Source organism: Cebus imitator, unplaced genomic scaffold (genome assembly GCF_001604975.1).
Source record: "Cebus imitator isolate Cc_AM_T3 unplaced genomic scaffold, Cebus_imitator-1.0 Scaffold46, whole genome shotgun sequence".
In the NCBI taxonomy this organism is placed as follows: domain Eukaryota; kingdom Metazoa; phylum Chordata; class Mammalia; order Primates; family Cebidae; genus Cebus; species Cebus imitator.
Window position 1 is genome coordinate 1,005,284 of NW_016107361.1, and position 22,363 is coordinate 1,027,646.

General features: G+C 36.7%; 1 protein-coding gene across 15 annotated transcripts in view; it reads right to left on the minus strand.

Annotated features, from left to right (window-relative positions):
• APC (APC regulator of WNT signaling pathway) overlaps positions 1 to 22,363 on the minus strand; it is a 153,420-nt gene that overhangs the window by 82,148 nt on the left and 48,909 nt on the right. For 8 of the 15 annotated variants that reach the window (XM_037737978.1, XM_017527188.2, XM_017527199.2 and 5 more), the window contains exons 2-3: positions 3,340 to 3,424; positions 2,365 to 2,566 (exon numbers count right to left, since the gene is read on the minus strand). In XM_037737978.1, coding sequence (XP_037593906.1) covers positions 2,365 to 2,566; positions 3,340 to 3,424 — 287 coding nt within the window. Of the gene's footprint in view, positions 1 to 2,364; positions 2,567 to 3,339; positions 3,425 to 18,881; positions 19,035 to 22,363 lie in introns of all 15 variants that reach the window. The other 7 variants (XM_037737979.1, XM_017527195.2, XM_017527191.2 and 4 more) reach the window with 1 other exon arrangement.

Below are 22,363 nucleotides of genomic sequence, written 5' to 3' on the forward strand. Positions count from 1 at the left end.
TCTCTGCTAATAAAATCTGGACTTTGACTACATAAGCAAAGTAAGGAAAAGAAAGCAAGTTAAGGAAAGTTTGGTATGCATGCCCTTTGCCTCTTAACAGAGCTCAAATGGGACAAAGAAATGGAAGATCATGGACCCTAGTTCACTTCTTATTTTTCAGGATAGTGTTTCAATAGTCTAGGGTCAATGTATGAAACAGAGACTCATGTAAACTTACGAAATAAAAGAAAGTGTGGCATCATTTCTGGTCCGGATAATTGTCTCAATTTTTATAAATGGGGACATATGAAACTGGAGAGAAAGTAATAAAAGGTCTTCTGCCTGTCAGTGAGATATGCTGAGCATTTTCCATACACTAATAATCAATTTTCACAATGCCACAAAGTAGAACCGTATTTCTATCTTACAGAAGAAAATGGCACAAAAATTTAATGACTTGACCAAGGTCACAGAGATAAAATGAAGCTTTTATATATTTTACCATTTTCTGAATGTCTAATATTACCTCTAGAAATACAAAGATAATAAAGATCTTCCTTAATATGCACATTGAGGAATCTTTTAGGGGACATAAAACATTTGACGAAGTTCCTGATAATGATCTATATCCTGGTACCTGTAGTGAGAAAATGTTAACTTTAGGAAGAGAAGAATACACGGGCAGTGAAAAACCAGAACTTATTCCATATGTCAAGCATTTTCTTTCAGATACTAAAACTTATACATTAAGAAATGTTTTTATGGCCAGCTGTGGTGGCTCATACCTGTAATCCCAGCACTCTGAGAGGCCAAGGTGGGCAGATCACCTGAGGTCAGGAGTTTGAGACAAGTCCAGCCAACACGGTGAAACCCCATCTCTACTAAAAATACAAAAATTAGCCAGGTGTGGTGGTGCATGCCTGAAATCCCAGCTACTCAGGAGGCTGAGGCATGAGAATTGCTTGAACCCAAGAAGCAGTGGTTGCAGTAAGCCGAAATCTCACCACTGCACTCAAGCCTCGGTGACAGAGTGAGACTCTGTCTCAAAAAAAAAAAAGGGGGAAAAAAAAAAAAGAAATGTTTTGTTGATCTCACAGAAGTAAAAAGTAGAACAGAAAATACTAGAGGCTAGGAAGCACAGAGGGAAAGAAAAGATAAAGAGAGATTTGTTAAAGAATATAAAATTACAGCTAGATAGGAGGAATAAAGTTCTAGCGTTCTATAACACTATAGGATGACCATAGTTAATAGTGAATGTTTTCAACACAAAGTAATGATAAATGCCTGAGACGACAGATATGCTAATTACCCTAATCTGATCACCATAAATTATATGCATAGAAACATCACTATGTACTCCATGAAATGTACAAATATTACTTATAAATTTAAAAAAAATTTAAAAAAAGAAATATTTCATTTGTGGCCACTTGTAGTGGGCCTTCCATAATGAAAAGAGTCATCTTTTACTGAATCTAGTAGTTACTGAATATACTTCAATAGATAACCAGAAATTCAATAAAAATCAGTTACTACTTTTTTGTGTGTGTAATGAGACAGAGTCTTGGCCAAGCGCAGTGGCTGAGACCTGTAATCCCAGCACTTTGGGAGGCTGAGGCAGGGGATCATTTGAGTTCAGAAGTTTGAGACTAGCCTGACCAACATGGTGAAACTCTGTCTCTACTAAAAATACAAGATTAGCTGGGCATGGTGGCACATGTCTGTAATTCCTGTTACTTGAGACATTGAGGCAGGAGAATCGCTTGAACCTGGTAGGCAGAGGTTGCAAGTGAGCTGAGATTGCGCCACTGTACTCCAGCCTGAACAACAAAAACGAAACTCCATCTCAAAAAAAAGAGAGTTTTACTATGTTGCCCAGGCTAGTCCTGAACTCCTAGCCTCAAGCAATCCTACCACCTCAACCTCCAGAGTAGCTGGGATTACGGGTGTGAGCCAAAGTATCTGGCAAGTTACACATTTTAACTAGATATAAATATTATAATTATGTGTATTACTCAATGTATAGAGTAGTCAAAGTACTCAAGTGACAACCATCCTGGCCAACATGGAGAAACCCAGACTCTACCAGAAATACAAAAATTAGCCGGGCATGGTGGTGGGCGTCTGTAGTCCCAGCTATTCGGGTGGCTAAGGCATGAGAATCACTTGAAACCAGCAGGTGGAGGTTGAGGAAGCGGAGATCGTGCCACTACACTCCAGCCTGGTAGAGTGAGACCCTGTCTCAAATAAACCCCCCAAAACAAACAAAAAAATAAAACCAAACAAAATGTATTTAAGTGACAAAATAGGTCTTTAGAATCCCACAAAATAACAATAATAAACTGGAGAGTACAACGCAATGTTTACTATATGAAGAAAAGTTACCTCTCTTTCTCAAGTTCTTCTAAATATCCAGTACTTTCTCTGCTTCCGTTTACAAACCCTCTTCTTGGAAATGAACCCATAGGAACAGGACTGCACTCTCCTGAACGGCTTGATACAGATCCTTCCCGGCTTCCATAAGAACGAAGGGACATTTTTGACCGTAGTTTTACTCCAGGGAAATTACTGCTATCTAAGTTAAGCTCTAAATAAAACAGAGACAAGTTTTTTATACAACAATTGCTTTAAGCAATCTAAAATATTCTTAATGTTATTATACTGTTTTAAAGTGAAATCTTAGGTTCATACTTTAGCTACAAATATACATGACTTAAAAAATTATTTAGGACTTTCCCTGCAAAGTCCACTTGGGTCAGTATAAAAATAAGGAGTATGTTAAAGGAAAATTGATAAAATGTACTTCTTTGGACTCCCTCTAAACAGTATTTTGGAATACAAAAGTAATTTTTCTGTTTGGCTTCAATTATTATCAAGCACTTCCTCTGTTCTGACATTGGAATTTTCAAGCAACAAAATCAGAAAGACATCCTTTTAAAACTGCTAAAAATGACTTATAATCAACTTACATATGTGAAAAGGTAAAGTATTTCTATCCTATGAAGAAGAAAATACTTCTTCCAATGAGACAGTGGGCTCAAGTCTATGACATACAGAATACTAAATACTATTTAGTGGCTGGCAGAATAGCAATGAGCTTTAAAAAGAACTGAAAATTATTCAAGGAAGGAATTTAAAATAGTTAATTCAAAGCCAGTTAAATGTTTAACTGAAGAAATGACACACGAATACATTTTTTATATATTTGTACTTTAAAAATTACATCCTGACGGTAAGGCAGATACACCATGAAAACTGATACCAACACCCAAATCAAGAGAAGCTGTACTTGGCTCTATACACTTAAAGATGACAATTTAAGCTTAAAAAATTATTTTAAAACACCTTTTTAAAATCTACCTTTAAGGCGTTCTAATAAATCAATCTGTCCAGAAGAAGCCATAGCTTCATCTTCAATACTTCCTTGTAGTTGTTTAAGTACTTCCTGTTGAAAAGAACACAATATATTAATATGAAATTCTAAATAACTTCAAGACATGATTCTGTATTTCTTAACATTTAAGTATGCTGAGAAAAAAATTCAGATCACTCTGAAAACATGCACCTTACTTATATTACCCATTATTCATTATTAATAAATAAATAATGGCCAAATAATAAAAATAATAGTGATATTTGGTGATGATGATTATGGGGAGTCTCCATGCAAAGTATTATAAACACACTTAAGATACGTTATTTCTAACTTAAAAAAAACCAACAATGCAAATTATTCTCATTTTTCAGATAAACCAAGTGAGACCCAGAGATTTGCCCAAGTTACAAAAGCTACTTATGTGTTTAGAATCCATGTCTCTTCAACATGCGCCAACATGACCATGAAAAACACCAAATTAACACATAATCTATTTAACAACTTAAACATTCCAGCTTTTATATACCATATTTAAGTATATTCTGCTAGTACACTAATTTACAATTAGCAGATATTCAAATGATGTGTGTTCACTGTTTCCTGATTTTTGATGCTTTTCTTCTTTCCCATGTAAACCCTTTCTTGATAAATTTTTCTCAAAGAATGCTGGAAACTCATTTTCTACCAGTTTTTCTGCCATTACATTTGTGAACTTTGGCTCTTATTGCATGCTACTTAATAATAATTTATCTTATTTTCCATTTACTGAGGCATTCCACTCTAGCTCCTAGCATGGTTCTTTGGCTACATCAGGTTTCCCCAATGCAAGACAAGGTATTTGAACATTTGCAATTTTGTAACTAAACAGAGCATTCCCCTATATGAAAAGTAATCTGTAAATGCATTAAAAGGAAAACCTGTAAAAAAGTGAGTTAATGGAGCAAAGACAGTTTCACTGATTTATTTTGACAGAAGCATTCGTGGTGGCTCATGTCTGTAACCCCAATGCTTTGGGAGGCTAAGGTCACTTGAGTCCAGGAGTTTGAGACCAGCCTGGGCAACATAGCAAGACTCTGTCCCTATGAAATTTAAAAAACATCCAGGCATGGTGGCATGTGCTTGTAGTCCCAGCTACTTGGGAGGCTAAGGCAGGAGGATCACTTGAGTCCAGAAGTTGGACGCTGCAGTCAGCCACAGTCTCACTACCGTACCCCAGCCTGGATGACAGAGTGAGACTCCAGATAAAAAACAAAAACAAGGAAATCCCCCCAAAACCCCAGAATTCCTATGTTAACAATAAACAGCCTTAGGATCTGACCTTCAAATAACAGACAATATTAGAGTTTGAAAGGCTTAGGTAAGTAGATGTGGGGACATGAAGGTGACTATTATATTCAAATATTCCAGAGTGTTTTACATTTTTGGAACAGAAAACAAATTTGCACAGGGATAACTTCCTTCAGTGAATGTCGAGTACACCCACCAAAATGTCTACTATAAACTTTGGGACACCAACTCTTCCATTTAGGAACTTTCACTGGAGGCTACCTGTGACTTTTTCAAGATTCCAATTATCTTTCCATCCACTGCTACTGTTTCAGTCCTTTAACAATCCTTTTAATTGTATCCCTGCTTCTCACGCATCCAGTCTCACAATTCAACAACTGCCCTTGAGCAGTTAATTTCCAATTACATATCTCGAATTCTAACCTCACTTGCAAACTTCAGACTCACTTTTTCAATCAAGAGATGGATGCTTTACATCTGTATGATGGGCACCTTACATCTAAATGTCCAGAACTGAACTGGCATTTTATGCCTATAAAACATGTTCTTTGCTTGTATTCTCTCAGTTAAATGGCATTAGCCTTCTCTTTCTCCTCCAGTGCAAATCTTTAGCACCTCCTCCTTCACATTCCCAGTTAGTTACGGATTTCTGGTGATTCTACCTCTATTATCTCTCTTCACATTCTTACTGTCCCTATAGTGGTATTAACCCTACTTAAACTATTAAAATAATTTCCTAAACAGCTCACCCTTGCACAGAGATGTCAGAGCAACCTTTTGAAATGGTTTTGTCCACATTTCCTAATTTAATAAAATAGTAAATATACTCCGCTTGTAATAAAGTTCGATTTAAAAAAGATTCTGTACACATTGTTAGAAATCTATTGATAGCTATAAGCATAAAGGTAAATAAGATTTAAGGGTAAATAATTTTTAAAAAGATTCTCAAAGCCTTGGAAAGCTACTTACTCCAATGATGCGTTCCTTATTAAGTGCTTTGAGTTATGAACCTCATCAACAAAATCTGTATACATTTACAGTCACAAGATGACATCATCCAATATGACCTACATTACTCACTAGTTTGCTGTGAATAGTTTATGGCTATTCCACAATAAAGATTAACCTCAAGCAATTTTTTTTCTTGTTTTACGAGGCACAACGTACATATATAAAATATACTAATCCTAAATATCCAGTGAATTTTCACATGCATGTATCACTATCCAGGTGAAGATACAGAACATTTCTAGCACCCCAGAGGGTTCTCTCAAGCTTCTTTTACCAATCTTCATTTCCCAGAGGTAACCACTATTCTGGCTTCTTTATCAGAAGAGTTTGGCATGCTCTTGAGCTTCATATAAATGGAATAATACAGTATATAAGTCTTTATAAGTCTTTTGTGTATTATGGTTTTTGTTCCACACAGTATCTGTGAAATTTGCCTATGCTATTGCATTATCAGTTCATTATTTTTAAATGTTGTGTAGTATATAGTAGTACACTGTATAAATATAGCCCAATTTATCTATCCTTTCTCCTCTTAATGGGGCATTTGGGTTTGTTACCAGTCTGGAGACTATTATTTAGAATGCCACTATGAACATTCTTGCACCTTTAGGTGGACACATGCCCTCAGTTCTCTTGCATACATTTCTGGGAGTGCAAACACTGAGTCATAGGGTTTAACTTTAAAGGAAACTGCTGCAATGGTTTTTAATACTTCTACCAGCAATGTCTGAGCATTCTAACGCTCCACATTTGGTATGATCAGTCTTTTAATTATCAGTCATCTGAGTAGGAGTGAAAGTCTTTGCATTTCCCTAATGACAAATGATGCTGAATCCCTTTTCATGGATTAATCTGCCATTTATCTTTCTTTTTGAATTGTCTTCTCAAGTCCCTGGGTCACATTTTAAAAACTGGATTGTCCTTGTTACTGGTTTGTAGAAATTATGTATATATTCTGAAGGAATTATTTATATGTTCTGAACTGAGTCTTTGGTTGGATATATGTGTAAATATTTTCTCCTCTATCGCTTACTTTTTCATTTTCCTAATGAAGTCTTCTGAAAAGCATAGGTTTATAATTTTGATGAAGTTTACGTTACGCATTTTTATCTTTAGTCCTTTGTGTGTCCTAAGAAATTTTGCCCACCCAAGGCCAAAGATAAGAATATCCTATGATTTATTCTAGAAGCACATTCGAGTCTTTCGATGAACAACAGTTCTTAGTTTTAATGAAGTCTATCGATTTTTTTTTTCCATTTATGGTGCTTTAGCATTCTGTTTAAGAAATCTTTGCCTACTCCCAGGAGAGGATGCTATTACCTATGTTTTCTTGCAGAAGCCACTGTTTTGTTTTCTTTTTGCTGTTTCCATTTTTTTCCTCTGTTTCAGTTTGAATATTTTCTACTGATCTTTTTTCAAGTTCACTAATTCTGTCTTTTCACTAGTTCACTAATTCTGTGTTCAACCTGCTGTCAAGCCCATCCGATGCTAATTTCAAATATATTTTTCAGTTCTATAATATCAATTTGATTTCTTTTAATTGTAGACTCCAACTCTCTGTCAAAATTTTCTATCTGTTCATCCATTTTTCTTTTTTTCCCCAAGGCATGTATAATATTTGCGTTAAAATCCTTGACTACTAACTGCAACATCTGGATGATCTGAGTTTGCTCCTATTAACTATTTGTTCTCTAGATTATCAGTAATCTTCCAATTTCTTGGCATTTCTTATAACTTTTGACTATATGCCAATTGTATATATGAAAACAAAAGAGACTTCAGATGATTGGCAGTATTTTTCCCTGGAGAGTTTGCCTTTGCCATTGTTGGGGTCTGATCTCCACAATCCAATCAACAACTAAAAATGGATTGGGACCTAGTTGAAATTTTAAGTTCACAACTGATTTCAGTTTTCCTAGTTCCTTGAGTGTGTCCCTCCATATTCAGACAGAAAATATGAAAAGTCTCCATCTCCTCAGCAGTTAATTTCTTACCCTATACGGTATCAAAATCTGACATTTGTCTTGAATGGAAAACCAGTCATATTTATATAGCAGGTAGGTCTCCCCCAATAGGTCTTTTCTAAGCATTGTAGGAATATAGGATATTTCACTTTGCCTTTACAGGTCAGCCTTATTCTCTGGCAGCACTTAACTCTCTAGCCTTAAATGTTCTGTCGTAGGAGGTTGTGAACTCAGGTCTTTAATCTCCTGCTCCACGAAATTCAAAATGTCTTGAGGAGACCTGTGGTATGAAAGTAACATGTCTCTTCCTCTAGCAGGACTTAGCCTGCTAACATTCTGCCTTTCTAGTCTATCCAAAGCCTCCTGCAGTACAAGACTTGACCAATATCTCATGGTAAAATCGAGACACGCATTTAGAACCCTTCTTAATGCTAATATCTCTACATCTACCCTCATGTTTGTTAAAGCCACCAACAATTTCACTTTCTTTTTCTTTCACACCTAGTCCCACAGAAAGACCTCAAGAGTTTGTTTCTCCCGGTGGAGTCCTGCTTGTGCCAACGATGAATCTCAATCTGTACCCAAATCTGTACCCCACGGAAGAAAATTACCAATAATTTCAGCTTATCTAGAATGGGTTCTTTCCTCTTAGGAATTATAGTTTATACAGAGTTTGATGGTTCCATAGTTCTTCACTGTCCTTAAAAGCATGATTTTTGTATTTTATCCAGTGTTTTTTAGTTGTTGAGTGGGACAGATTGCCCAGGGGGCTGCATATTGCATATAACCTAGAAAAGGTCCCTGATTTTGAAGAGTTTTTAAAAGAAAATGCAACACAATTGCAAAGCAGTTCCAAAGATAACGTTTTAAAAAGTTCTTTGAGAAATGGCAGCTTTTTAAATACATACATCATTTTGAAGGAGAGAATATTCATTTGTATTTTAAAATTCTGGAAGCTCAGTTTTAAAGATTAATTACATTATATAATCACACATTGTCTTAAAAGTATTTCAACATTTTAGAAACATTAGAAAATTATTCATTAGGCCTGGTGCAGTGGCTCATGCCTATAATTCCAGCACTTTGGGAGGCCGAGGTGGGCAGATCACGAGGTCAAGAGATTGAGACCATCCTGGCCAACATGGTGAAACCCCATCTCTACTAAAAATACAAAAATTAGCTGGGTGTGGTGGTGCCAACCTATAGTCCCAGCCGCTTGGGAGGCTGAGGCAGGAGAATTGCTTGAACCCGGAGGTGGAGGTAGCAGTGAGCTGAGATCATGTCACTGTACTCCAGCCTTGCAACAGACCGAGACTCCATTTCAAAAAAAAGAAGAAAAAAAATTATTCATCAGAGATGAAATACACTGTAGTTATACCAGTAATATGAGCAACTGTATCATTTCAGAGAGGCTGCTACTTGTACCACTTCTATTTATTTCAGTTTATCATAGTTATAGACACTTTTCTTTTTTTTTTTTAATTGTACTTTAGATTCCGGGGTACATGTACAGATCATGCAAGACTGTTGTAAAGGTACATTCATGGCAAGGTGGTTTGTTGCCACCACCCCCCCACCACGTATACCTGATATTTCTCCCCACATTATCCCTCCTCCACCCTCCCTCCCACTATCCCTCAAGTAGGCCCCCCACCATGGACCCCAGTCTGTGATGCTCCCCTCTGTGCCCAAGTGTTCTCATTGATCAACACGCACCTATGAGTGAGAACATGCGGTGTTTGATTTTCTGTTCTTGTGTCAGTTTGCTGAGAATGATGGTTTCCAGGTTCATCCATGTCCCTACAAAGCACACAAACTCATCATTTTTTATGGCTGCATAGTATTCCATGGTGTATATGTACCACATTTTCTTTGTCCAGTCTATTACTGATGGCCATTTGCATTGGTTCCAGGTCTTTGATACTGTAAAGAGTGCTGCAATGACCATGCGTGTGCATGTGTCTTTATAATAGAACGATTTATAGTCCTTTGGGTATATACCCAGTAATGGAATTGCTGGGTCAAACAGAATTTCTATTTCTAGAACCTTTAGGAATTGCCACACTGTCTTCCACAATGGTTGAATTAATTGACACTCCCACCAACAGTGTAAAAGTGATCGTATTTCTCCACATCCTCTCCAGCATCTGTTGTCTCCAGATTTTTTAATGATTGCCACTCTAACTGGTGCAAGATGGTATCTCAATGTGGTTTTGATTTGCATTTCTCTAATGACCAGTGATGGTAAGTATTTTTTCATATGTTTGTTGGCTTCATATATGTCTTCTTTTGAAAAGAGTCTGTTCATATCCTTCGCCCACTTTTGGATGGGTTTGTTTGTTTTTTTCTTGTAAATCTGTTTCAGTTCTTTGTAGATTCTGGGTATTAGCCCTCTGTCAGATGGCTGGATTGCAAAAATTTTTTCCCATTCTGTTGGTTGCCGATTCACTCTAATGACTGTTTCTTTTGCTGTACAGAGGCTCTGAAGTTAAATTAGATCCCATTTGTCTATTTTGGCTTTTGTTGCCAATGCTTTAGGTGTTTTAGTCATAAAGTCCTTGCCTATGCCCACGTCCTGAATGGTTTTGCCTAGGTTTTCTCCTAGGGTGTTTATGGTGTTAGGTCTTATGTTTAAGCCCTTAATCCATCTGGAGTTAATTTCACTGTAAGGTGTCAGGAAGGGGTCCAGTTTCCGCTTTCTGTACATGGCTAGCCAGTTTTCCCAACACCATTTATTAAACAGGAGGTCCATTCCCCATTGCTTGTTTTTGGCAGGTTTGTCAAAGATCAGATGGTTGTAGATGTGTGGTATTGCTCTGGAGGCCTCTATTCTGTTCCACTGGTCTGTGTCTCTGTTTTGATACCAGTACCATGCTGTTTTGATTATGTTGCCTTGTAGTATAGCTTGAAGTCAGGTAGCATGATGCCTCCAGCTTTGTTCTTTTTGCTTAGGATTGTTTTGGCTATGCAGGCTCTCTTTTGGCTCCATATGAAGTTTAAAGTGGTTTTTTCCAGTTCTGTGAAGAAAGTCATTGGTAGTTTGATGGGGATGGCGTTAAATCTATAAATTACTTTGGGTAGTATGGCCATTTTCACAATATTGATTCTTTCTAACCATGAGCATGGAATGTTTTTCCATCTGTTTGTGTCTTCTCTTATTTCCTTGAGCAGTGGTTTGTAGTTCTCCTTGAAGACAGCCTTTACCTCCTTTGTTAGTTGTATTCCTAGGTATTTTATTCTCTTTGTAGCAATTGTGAATGGTAGTTTGCTCTTGATTTGGCTCTCTTTAAGTCTGTTATTGGTGTATGGGAATGTTTGTGATTTCTGCACATTGATTTTGTATCGTGAGACTTTGCTGAAGTCGCTTATCAGCTTAAGGAGAGTTTGGGCTGAGGTGACGGTGTCTTCTAAATATACAATCATGTCATCTGCAAATAGAGACAATTTAACTTCCTCCTTACCTAACTGAATACCCTTTATTTCTTTTTCTTGCCTAATTGCTCTGGCTAAAACTTCCAACACTATATTGAATAAGAGTGGAGAGAGAGGGCATCCTTGTCTGGTGCCAGATTTTAAAGGGAATGCTTCCAGTTTTTGCACATTCAGTATGATGCTGGCTGTAGGTTTCTTGCAAAAGCTTTTAATAGGTTCCATCGATACCTTGTTTATTGAGAGTTTTTAGCATAAAGGGCTGTTGAATTTTGTCAAAGGCCTTCTCTGCATCTACTGAGATAATCATGTGGTTTTGTCTTTGGTTCTATTTATGTGGTGGATTACATTTATGGACTTGTGTATGTTGAACCAGCCTTGCATTCCCGGGATGAAGCCTACTTGATCATGATGGATAAGCTTTTTGATGTGCTGTTGCAATTGGTTTGCCAGTATTTTATTGAAGATTTCTGCATCTATGTTCATCATGGAGACTGACCTGAAGTTTTCTTTTTTGTTGAGTCTCTGCCGGGTTTTGGTATCGAGATGATGTTGGTCTCCTGAAATGAGTGGGAGAGGATTCCCTCTTTTTGGATTGTTTGGAATAGTTTCAGAATGATAGGTACCAGCTCCTCTTTGTATGTCTCGTAGAATTCGGCTGTGAACCTGTCTGGACCTGGACTTTTTTTGGTTGGTAGGCTATTAATTGCTGCCTCAACTTCAGCCCTTGTTATTGGTCTATTTAGGGTTTCAACTTCTTCCTGTTTTAGTTTTGGTAGGGTGCAAGTGTCCATGAATTTATCTATTTCTTCCAGGTTTACTGGTTTATGTGCACAGGCTGTTTGTAGTAATCTCTGATGGTAATTTGTATTTCTGTGGGATCGGTGATGATATCCCGTTTATCATTTTTTATTGCATCTATTTGATTCTTCTCTCTTTTCTTTTTTATTAATCTGGCTAGCGGTCTGTCTATTTTGTTGATCTTTTCAAATAACCAGCTCCTGGATTTATTGATTTTTTTGAAGGGTTTTTTGTGTCTCTGTCTCCTTCATTTCTGCTCTGATCTTAGTTATTTCTTGTCTTCTGCTAGCTTTTGAGTATTTTTGATCTTGCTCCTCTAGCTCTTTCCATTTTGATGATAGGGTATCGGTTTTAGATCCTTCCTCATTTCACATGTGGGCATTTATTGTTATAAATTTCCCTCTAGACACTGCTTTAAATGTGCCCCAGAGATTCTGCTATGTTGTGTCTTTGTTCTCGTTGGTTTCAAAGAACATCTTTATTTCTGCCTTCATTTCATTGTTTATCCAGTCAACATTCAGGAGCCAGTTGTTCAGTTTCCATGAAGTTATGAGGTTTTGAGTTAGTTTCTTAATCATGAGATCTAATTTGATTGCACTGTGGTCTGAGAGACTGTTATGATTTTCATTTTTATGCATTTGCTAAGGAATGATTTACTTCTAATTGTGTGGTCAATTTTAGAGTAAGTGCAATGTGGTTCTGAGAAGAATGTATATTCTGTGGCTGCGGGATGAAGAGTCCTGGAGATGTCTATTAGGTCCACTTGTTCCAATTCTGCATTCAAGTTGTGTATATCCTTACTGATTTTCTGTCTTGTTGATCTGTCTAATGTTGACAGTGGAGTGTTAAAGTCTCCCAGTATTATTGTGTGGGAGTCTAAGTCTCTTCGCAGGTGATTAAGAACTTGCTTTGTGTATCTGGGCACTCCTATATTGGGTGCATATATATTTAGGATAGTTAGCTCTTCTTGTTGTATTGATCCTTTCACCATTATGTAGTGTCCTTCTTTGTCTCTTTTGATCTTTGTTGGTTTAATGTCGATTTTATCTGAGACTAAAACTGCAACCCCTGCTTTTTTTTTTTTTGCTCTCCATTTGCTTGGTAGATCTTCTTCCATCCCCTTATTTTGAGTCTATGTGTGTCTGCTTGTGAGATGGGTCTCCTGAATATAGCACCCTGATGGGTTTTGACTTTTTACCCAGTTTGCCAGTCTGTGTCTTTTGACTGGGGCATTTAGGTCATTTATATTTAACATTAATATTGTTATGTGTGAATTTGATCCTGCCATTTTGTTACTTGTTTGTTTTGTCCATTGGTCGATGCAGTTTCCTCACTGCATCATTGGTTTTTACCATTGAGTTCATTTTTGCAGTGGCTGGTACTGGATGTTTTTTTTCTGTGTTTAGTGCTTCCTTCAGGAGCTCTTGTAGTGCAGATCTGGTGGTGATAAAATCTCTCAGTAATTGCTTGTCCATAAAGGATTTTATTTCTCCTTCACTAATGAAGCTTACTTTGGCTGGATATGAGTTTCTGGGTAAAGTTCTTTTTTTTTTTTAAGGATGTTGAATATTGGTCCCCACTCTTGTCTGGCTTGTAGGATTTCTGCTGAGAAATCTGCTGTGAGTCTGATGGGCTTTCCTTTGTGGGTGACCCAAATTTTCTCTCTGGCTGCCCTTACCATTTTTTCATTCATTTCAACCCTGGTGAATCTGACGATTATGTGTCTTGGGGTTGCTCTTCTTGAGGAGTATCTCTGCGGTGTTCTTTGTATATCCTGTATTTGAATGTTGGCCTGCTTTGCTTTGTTGGGGAAGTTCTCCTGGGTAATATTTTGAAGAGTGTTTTCCAGTTGGGATTCATTTTTCCTGTCCTCTTCAGGTACATCAATCAAGTGTAGATTAGGTCTTTTCACATAATCCCATATTTCTTGGAGGCTTTGTTCATTTCTTTTCACTCTTTTTTCTCTTTTCTTGCCTTCCCTTTTTATTTCATTGAGTTGATCTTCGATCTCTGATATCCTTTCTTCCACTTGGCTGATTCAGCTATTGAAACTTGTGTATGCTTCACGAAGTTCTTGTGTTGTGTTTTCCAGCTCCATCAAGTCATTTATATTCTTTTCTAGGCTGGTTATTGTAGTTAGCATTTCATCTAATCTTTTCTCAAGGTTCTTAGTTTCTTTGCATTGAGTTAAAACATGTCATTTTAGTTCAGACAAGTTTGTTATTACCCATCTTCTGAAGCCTGCTTCTGTCAGTTCGTCAAAATCTTTTTCTGACCTGTTTTGTTGCCGTGCTGGTGAGTCATTGTGATCTCTCTGGAGAGGAGCAGCACTCTGATCTTTGATGTTTTCATCCTTTTTATGCTGGTTTCTTCCCATCTTCTCTGAGTGGACGCCCTTTCTGTTAAAGTTGGGGTTATTTCTCCCGTATGAGGCTTTTTTTTTAAACGCAGGTGTCAGTGTGCCACTTTAGATAGTCTGTCCATTGTCTGCCTGTGGAGGTGCTGCTGGGCTGCCTTGGTCTCAGCCAGGCTGCTGTTTATTCTTGACCTGGTTTCTGTACTGCTGGGGTTAGCCCCGCCTTCCCAATGACAGGCTCTTTCCCTCTGCCTAGCCCTCTGTTCCCAGGTGGAGGTTGTGTTAACTGCGAAACTATCCCAGGAGAGGGACTCTGGTTGCTGGATCTTGTGGGAGAGAGGCCTGACTGGTCGTATCCCCCTCCCCGCTTTCAACTCTCCCTTCTGTGGGACGGGCAGTTCTTTTTCGCAAGCTTTCTCAGTATTAGTCCAAATCTCCGCCCTGGTCTGCGCTAACAAGGTACCAGTCTGGCTGGGGCTGCCAGCCTGGGCTGTCACTAGGGTCTGTGACTCTGAGTGGTTCTCAGCAAGGTGGTGTTTTCCTGGTCTGTGTGCTGCCGAAGTCTCAGAGTGAATTGCAGTATCTGATTCAGAGAACCGAGGAGGTGACGCCTCCTGATCCTCCGTGCCTGATACACCTTCCAGGTGGGGCAGTGTCTCACCTTGCTTCGGCTCGATGCCGTTGGCTGCTTTTGCTGCCTTTTTTGGGTTAATCCCTCTGTTCAACCAGTACCTTTAAAACAAAACTGGTACCTCGCTGGGAGAAGTGGATATCACTCTGGTTCTGTCTCACTCGGTGGTAGTTACACTCTGGAGAAGTTTCCTTTTGGCCATCTTCTAGCTGTTTTCTATAGATGCTTTTCATTACCAGATAAAAGTATACTGGATAAATACATCTTCAAAATACATTCTGAAATGTTGATCTGAATTTTTGTTTTTTTCTTACTTTCTGAAAAGATATACTTTACACGTATATGGTTTCATAGCTTACAGACCAATTTATAAATATTAAATTTTGTCAAAGTACAAGAGAGATGTAAATGCTACGCTAATAATTTGCCTACAGATAAATGCCTATACCGTGCCATCTTTCAGCTTTTTAGCTCTATAATGCCGTATTTACCTTGTTGCTATGCTCAGCATTTTAAAGTCAATTAAAGAGCTCTAGGTAGGCCAGACACGGTGCTCACACCTATAATTTCAGCAATGTGAGAGGCCGAGACAGGTGGATTACCCGAGATCAAGAGTTTGAGACCAGCCTGGGCAACATGGCAAAACTCTGTCTCTACTAAAAATACAAATATTAGCCAGGCATGGTGGCAGGTGCTTGTAATCCCAGCTACTCCAGGGGCTGAAGCAGGAGAATCACTTTAGCCTGGGAGGTAGAGGTTACAATGAGCCAAAATGATGCCACTGCACTCCAGCCTGCATGACAAGAGCAAAACTGTCTAAAAGAAAAAGGGGTTAGGGGGAGAGCTCTAGCCCTGGAGTAAAAGACACCACATATTTTTTTTTTAAGTCCAGCTACAATTCTGCATTTATCTGATTTCATATCATCTAAATTCCATGTAATCTCTATTTTATTTTCATTGAAAAAATTTCAAACATATACCTAAGTATGGAGAAAATGATAACAAACCCTCATGTAACTTCATACTTCACATCAATAATCAATTTATGGTCAGTTATGTCTCATCCACACCCATATCCACCTCTTCCATTTCCATCTCTCTGCCCCAGACTTATTTTGAAAATAAATCTCAGACATCATGCAACTTCTTTGATAAATATTTCAATATGTATGTTGAAACAAGGATTCTTTCTAAACACAAACACAATAATATCATTATACTTAAAAATAAATATTTCCTTAATAGACAGTGTTCACATTTCTCCAACCCTTCAATACTTATTTCCCTGGCTGCTACAAAGACACAAAATGCCATGTAATCAAATAGCACGGCAGTATCCTCTTTTGCCACTAGATGGTACTACTGCATAAATGTTCGACTTTAATCTGGTTAGAGGACACAAACCTTTTGCTTTTTATTTATTTTTATTTTTTTTAAAAGACAAGGTCTGGCTCTGTTACCCAGGCTGGAGTGCAATCCTCTCACTTGAGCCTTCCTAGTAGCTGGGACCACAGGTGTGCACAACACCTGGCTAATTTTGTATCTTTTGTAGAGACAGTCTTGCCATGATGCCCAGGCTGGACTCAAATTCCTGAGCTCAAGCAATCTGCCTGCCTTGGCCTCCCAAAGTGCTAGGATTATAGGTGTGAGCCACTGCGCCCAGCCTCCTTTTACCTTTTTTGGGGATAAAAAGACTAATGATCAGGAAACATGATTCGAGTTTATATAAGGTATTACAAAGTCTAGCAAGTGATTTTGGGGGAAATAATCATTGTGTTGGATTAATTTTAATCCACAGTAGGAAGTGCCAATGGTTTCAAAAATGTCTACACAAAACTATTTTAACACAAACAGGTCATGGTTTATGTTCTTTCACAGCATAAAACCTTAAAAAGCAGATATAATTTTATTATAGGGCTGTAACTGTTATAGTACCACATGTCCAATTCTAAGAATACACATTATTGGATTCGCAAGACGTCTGTTGATGTACATGCTGAGTAAAATAAATTTATAATTGGTTTCAGGTATATCTGAAGTACCACTATTCCTGATGTATATAGGGTGATCATCCTAAATTGAAGTCTGAAATGCTCCAAAATCTTGAGCTTTCTGAGCACTAACATGGCACTCAAAGGAAATGCTCAATGGAGCATTTCAGATTTTGGATTTTCAAATTAGGGAAGCTCAAGAAGTATAATGCAAATATTTAAAAATCTGAAAACATAAAATCCAAAACACATCTGGTCTGATGTAATTTTGGATAAGAGATACTCAACTTGTATTATACCACACATATAAATGATCAACTAGATATTCCACTGTAGAAATTTGAGGGTGTGACTTGTATTATTACTCTGAGAGACATTCCACTTCAGTGTGGAGATGGATCTAAGGGTAAATCACATTGTCTCCCAAATATGAGTTTTGAATTTGCTAAATGAGTTAAACAGAAACTTTAAAAAAGAGATCTCAGAGTTCTACACTACAAAACAGACATGTACTATCTAAATAGGCCTGCCAGGAGGAATTCTCTGCAAAATATACCATATCAAAGTAGATGAAATAATATTTTAATTTTGTATTTTGAAACTTTTAAAAACAAATACCATGTATAACAATTTGAGATGTAATGTGTTGATCAGTGTTAAAATACCAAATTGTTCTTTTTTAACCTGTTAGATAACTAATGCAGGTCTTTTTAGGTCACCCATAGTTTGTGGCAAGAACAAAATGTTTGTTTACAGTCTACTTTACTTCCCAAGGGTTTGCAGTAGATATCTTGGATGTCTGTCATTGCAGGGGGCAGTTTTACCACAGAAGAGGGTAATTAGAGTAGAAAAGATTGACAGAGAAATGGAAAGAGAGAATAGGACACACGAGCAAAAGGTTGAACTGTGATGATACTGAATATAAAGGGTAAAAGAGAAGGAGAAACAGTTACCTCAGTGACACACAAAAGCCTGAAGAATAAGGGAGGTCTTAATGCATAGGAAAAAGACTAGGATAGAATAGGAAATTAGTAAGGAACAATAGTAGTGAGCAGACAGGAAGAACTGAGCCAGGAACTCAAATGTTAAAACAGCCAAGAGGCAGAAACAATACAAAGCAGGAACATTTTTTTTTTTTATAAAGGAAGTTTTATGTATTTATTTATTTATTCTTGAGAATGGGGTTTTGCTATATTGCCCAGGCAGGTCTCAAACTCCCGGGCTCAAGCTATCCACCCACCACTGCCTCACTAAGAGCTGGGATTACAGGCGTGAGCCACCAAACCCCTTGGAAGTAATGTTTTTGTTGATGATGTCCAATTCTACGAAGTTATTAAATTCAGTCAGAAGAGAAACGGCTTAAGATACTGGGAATTAAAATGGCCAAAGTTTTAACCTCAATTATTTTGAAACTAGAACATTTTCCCCGCTACACACTATTTTATAACTTTTCTTGGAGGTTATCAGAACTTTTCAGTACTATTTGGCCAATTTTAGGGCATGGAAATCATCTAGACTAGCGTGATGCCTGTACTTGCAAAATAAGGCAACTTAAGTCCTGAAGAATAACCAGAGGTCATATAGCTCAGTTTGTGGCAAAGCCAGGGATAGAACCAGGTACTGACTTTCAGTTCAGGGCTCTTCCCAGTGGGGCATCCTGATTTTCTTGATCATCTATCAACGCAGCACTTAAGGGGTGACAAGATCTGAGGGAGTTGGGGAGGAAGGCTATACTTAATATTCAAGATATATTCTAAAATCATGAGGCTAGTTTCTACGAACTACACAGAAAACTCTGCCTCAGTATAGTGATGCTATATTTGGTCTCTTCTCTTTAATCTTAAAAAGAACTAAGAACGAACTAGCCATTGGAGTTTTATATTTATTTTCTTCACATGATTCACTGGATAAATTCAATATATCTTATAAAAATATAAATGCCAACTTCTACAAGAAAGATTTTACATATTATTGCTTAATTTATACCCCAAGTTTACAAGAGGGAATACTGAATAAAAATGGATAAACTACAATTTAAAAGTCACAGTCTTGATACCTTCATATTAGATGCCTCAGTTTCCAGTTTTGTAAGATGATTGGAATTATCTTCTAGCTCTTGTCGAAGATTTGAGTTCTCCATCTTCAGTGCCTCAACTTGCTTTAACAACTGATCATATGAAGCTGCAGCCATCCTTGGCTACCCTTGGACCTATAAGGTTAAAAAGGATTTTGAAATTCACTACTAAAAAATTTAGTGGCTGCTTGTTTTTAAAGAAGGGGTAAAGGAAACAAAATTCTTAAGACGTTTAAGAAGAAAAATTGTGCTAAAGTCTGCTAGTTTTTGGTTTCAAACAATATTGTTCGAGTAGCAGCATCTTTCTAAGAGGATGAAACAGTGGAATCTTAGTTCAAGACAAATGAAATTAAAATGGAAGGGAGAACTTCAGTTGTGTCTGAATACATTTGTCTTTTCACAGATGGATAAAATTTCTATCAAGTAATAATTTCTTCAAGGTTTTAAAGGTATTTTACCCATTCTTACAGGCAAAATTTGGGAAATGTAATTATGACAAAAATTTATTTATATTAATAATACTATTTTATTTCTGAATTTTGTCTGATAGTCACAGAATTTTAGAGTCAAATGGATGAATGAGATTACATATTTCATTTCATACTTTTCATTTGATAAAAGGCTAATCTTGCACATCCTCCATGGTGAAATAGTTCTGAAGTTCTAAGATCTCATTAAAAGGCAAACATTTAACAAAATGGACATGAAGGAGAGCATTAAATGAAGACTTTAAGCCTTTTAAATAGAAAGATAATAAATAAGAATTACTAACATAAAGTTCTATTACATTTATTGAAAATGTTGACTATAATGGCTCATGCAATGGCATATGTGGTCTTGGGATCTGCTGTCTTCAAACTGAGGCAGAAAGACACCTAAAGAGAATAGATGACCTTAGGAGTAAAGACTGTCAAAAAGAAAAATGAAGCAGAGTCTGGCAGCTAATTATGACTGGGAAAGAAGAGGGGAGACAAAGAAGATACAAAAGATAGCCAGGTAATAACAGGACCTTAGAATGCTAGGAGTTATATTAAGATTAACCAAATAAGATTCAGGAGATCCACATTCTCTTTTTAGTTTAGGTCAAATCATTTTGGAATAAAATCCTGCCTATCTTTATTATTTAACAGCTAATAAGTATTAGGTAGTTTGCACTTAAAAATCTTGACATTGAATAAATGCTTCTATAATATGAAATCCACTACAAAGAATAGGGCAGACAGGTTGTAACACTGACTAGTCATGACAAAACTGGAGTTCAGCAATTGGAAGACTCTACCAAAGGAAATCTAGATCTAGCTAGTTCTGCCGCGGCTAGAATCAACAATAAACCTGGTACAATCCAATGACATCTGAGGAGAAAGGGGAGTGCTGCAGGTGGGGATCACCTACAAAAGTATTTATGGTTGAAAAAAATTGAGTCTTGTGTGTTACTTTTAGACCTGGTCATGATTTAATCTATGCCCCTTCATTTCAATTCATTTCACAATTTGTAAATGGACGTTTACAATCTACTTTAACATACAGGGATATTGCTAGGATTAATAACAAAAGATAGGCTGAAAAACAAAAGTACTATGTAAATGTAAGTTATGAATAGAATATACATGTAACATAACTTCTTCAGTAAGAAATAATATTGACTTATAGTTAAAACCTCTCCTCTGACCAATGCACAAAAGGTGAAGAAGTGATCCAACCAAAGGAGACATTTCAAAAATAAAGAAAAAATCTATAGGAGTGATCATTATTTTGTTTCACATCATATCATTAATAAGCAGGACTGAAAATCTCCAGCACATTATAAACCACATGACAGAGGTAGGCATCAGACAGAATTTGAATAATGTGAGCTTTAAAATTTCTCATTTCAAATAAAATTAACAGGCATTACATCAAAATAATAACATAAGAGAAAAGGTAGTAACAGAGAAAAAAACGAACACACACAAGTATATTGAGACACAGAAGTTATAACCTTATGCAATCACAAAAAGAGCCAGATGGGCAAGATGAGCAGAGACTGCCAAAAGTATTCTTCATTAGAGGAATAAAAATATAACTCTTCAGATGAATGATTAAACCTTTAATCATCTTTTTCCCCCCTAACTCGAGAACTCCAACCATTAAAGTTCTTTGTGCTCTAGAAAGAATCTAATTTTACGGGGGAAAAAAAGATGTTTCATGGAAGAATATCCAATTTTATACTTTATACTGTTAGGATGTTGCAGCCATCCTTCCCTAATCCAAAACTTCTTTATACAAAATTTGTGAAGTCATAAATTTACTTTGGAATGTCTTTTTTGTAATTACAAAAATTGAATACCAAATATATCTTTAAAACGTTTTTAAATATTTTAAACTTGTGTGATCACGTTACAGCTGTCATACACCATGAAATGGGGAAAACCTCCCAATCTTTCACTTTACTGAGAACATGCAAACATCTCAATTTGTTTTTCTGTGGCTAAGATGACCACTAAAGAGACTGCTCCACTTTGTAAATGTCGGGTAGGGGAGAAGAAAGCACAAGGACTGTTATCTAGACTTTTATTCAAATGTTCACTGGAAAAAAATGTACAAGTATTGTAAGAAATTAAAGCAAAGAAGCAAAAGATTTCAGGTTGGCAAAAAATAATCAGAATTAAATGTGGAGGATTATTATTTTTAGAAATTCGAGATCACTTTTTTTTTTACGTTAGGGGAGCTGCTTTTATTGTTTTGTTTTCATGGAAAAACAAAGACATATTTTCCAGCATTTTTACATGTAATGAAGTAAGAGGAAAATATAAAGAAGGCAGGAAAGCAAAAGAATCATAAAAGACAATCTGCTCAACTCTATGCAAGGAAATTTGAAAACCCAAAACAGACAATTTACTGAAGATATAATCTATCAAAACTGATCCCAAAAGAGATGGAAAATCTAATATAACTTACAATGAAAAAGTCACTATTAGAAAATCAATTATAACATTTAACATAATAGATCTACGTGGGAAAAAAATCATATATTCATGCCAAAGATGATGAAAAAACATTTTACAAATTCAATACCCATTCCTGTTGAAAATACTGAATAAAAAAACAACACCTCTTTAATATGATCTATCAGCCCCAAAGTCAACAGCATACTTAATGTGGAAACACTGGATGTAGTCCTATAGTCAGGGTATCACTCTATTAGTCATAATATTAGCCAACACTAATTAATAAATAAAATTAGAAAAGGAACATTACTTACAGGTAACATAATTATATACCTGGAATATACAAAAGCATCAATCAAGTATTATTGTAATAACATAATTTGGTAACATAGTGTAGTACAAAATATACAGAAATCATTTCTTTATAGGGGAGAGAAACCAGACGGAAGATAAATGAAAGAAAAGGTCCCATTTACAATAAAAAAATTTTAAAATATCTGGGCATAAACTGCACAAAGAGTCCAAAACATACATGGC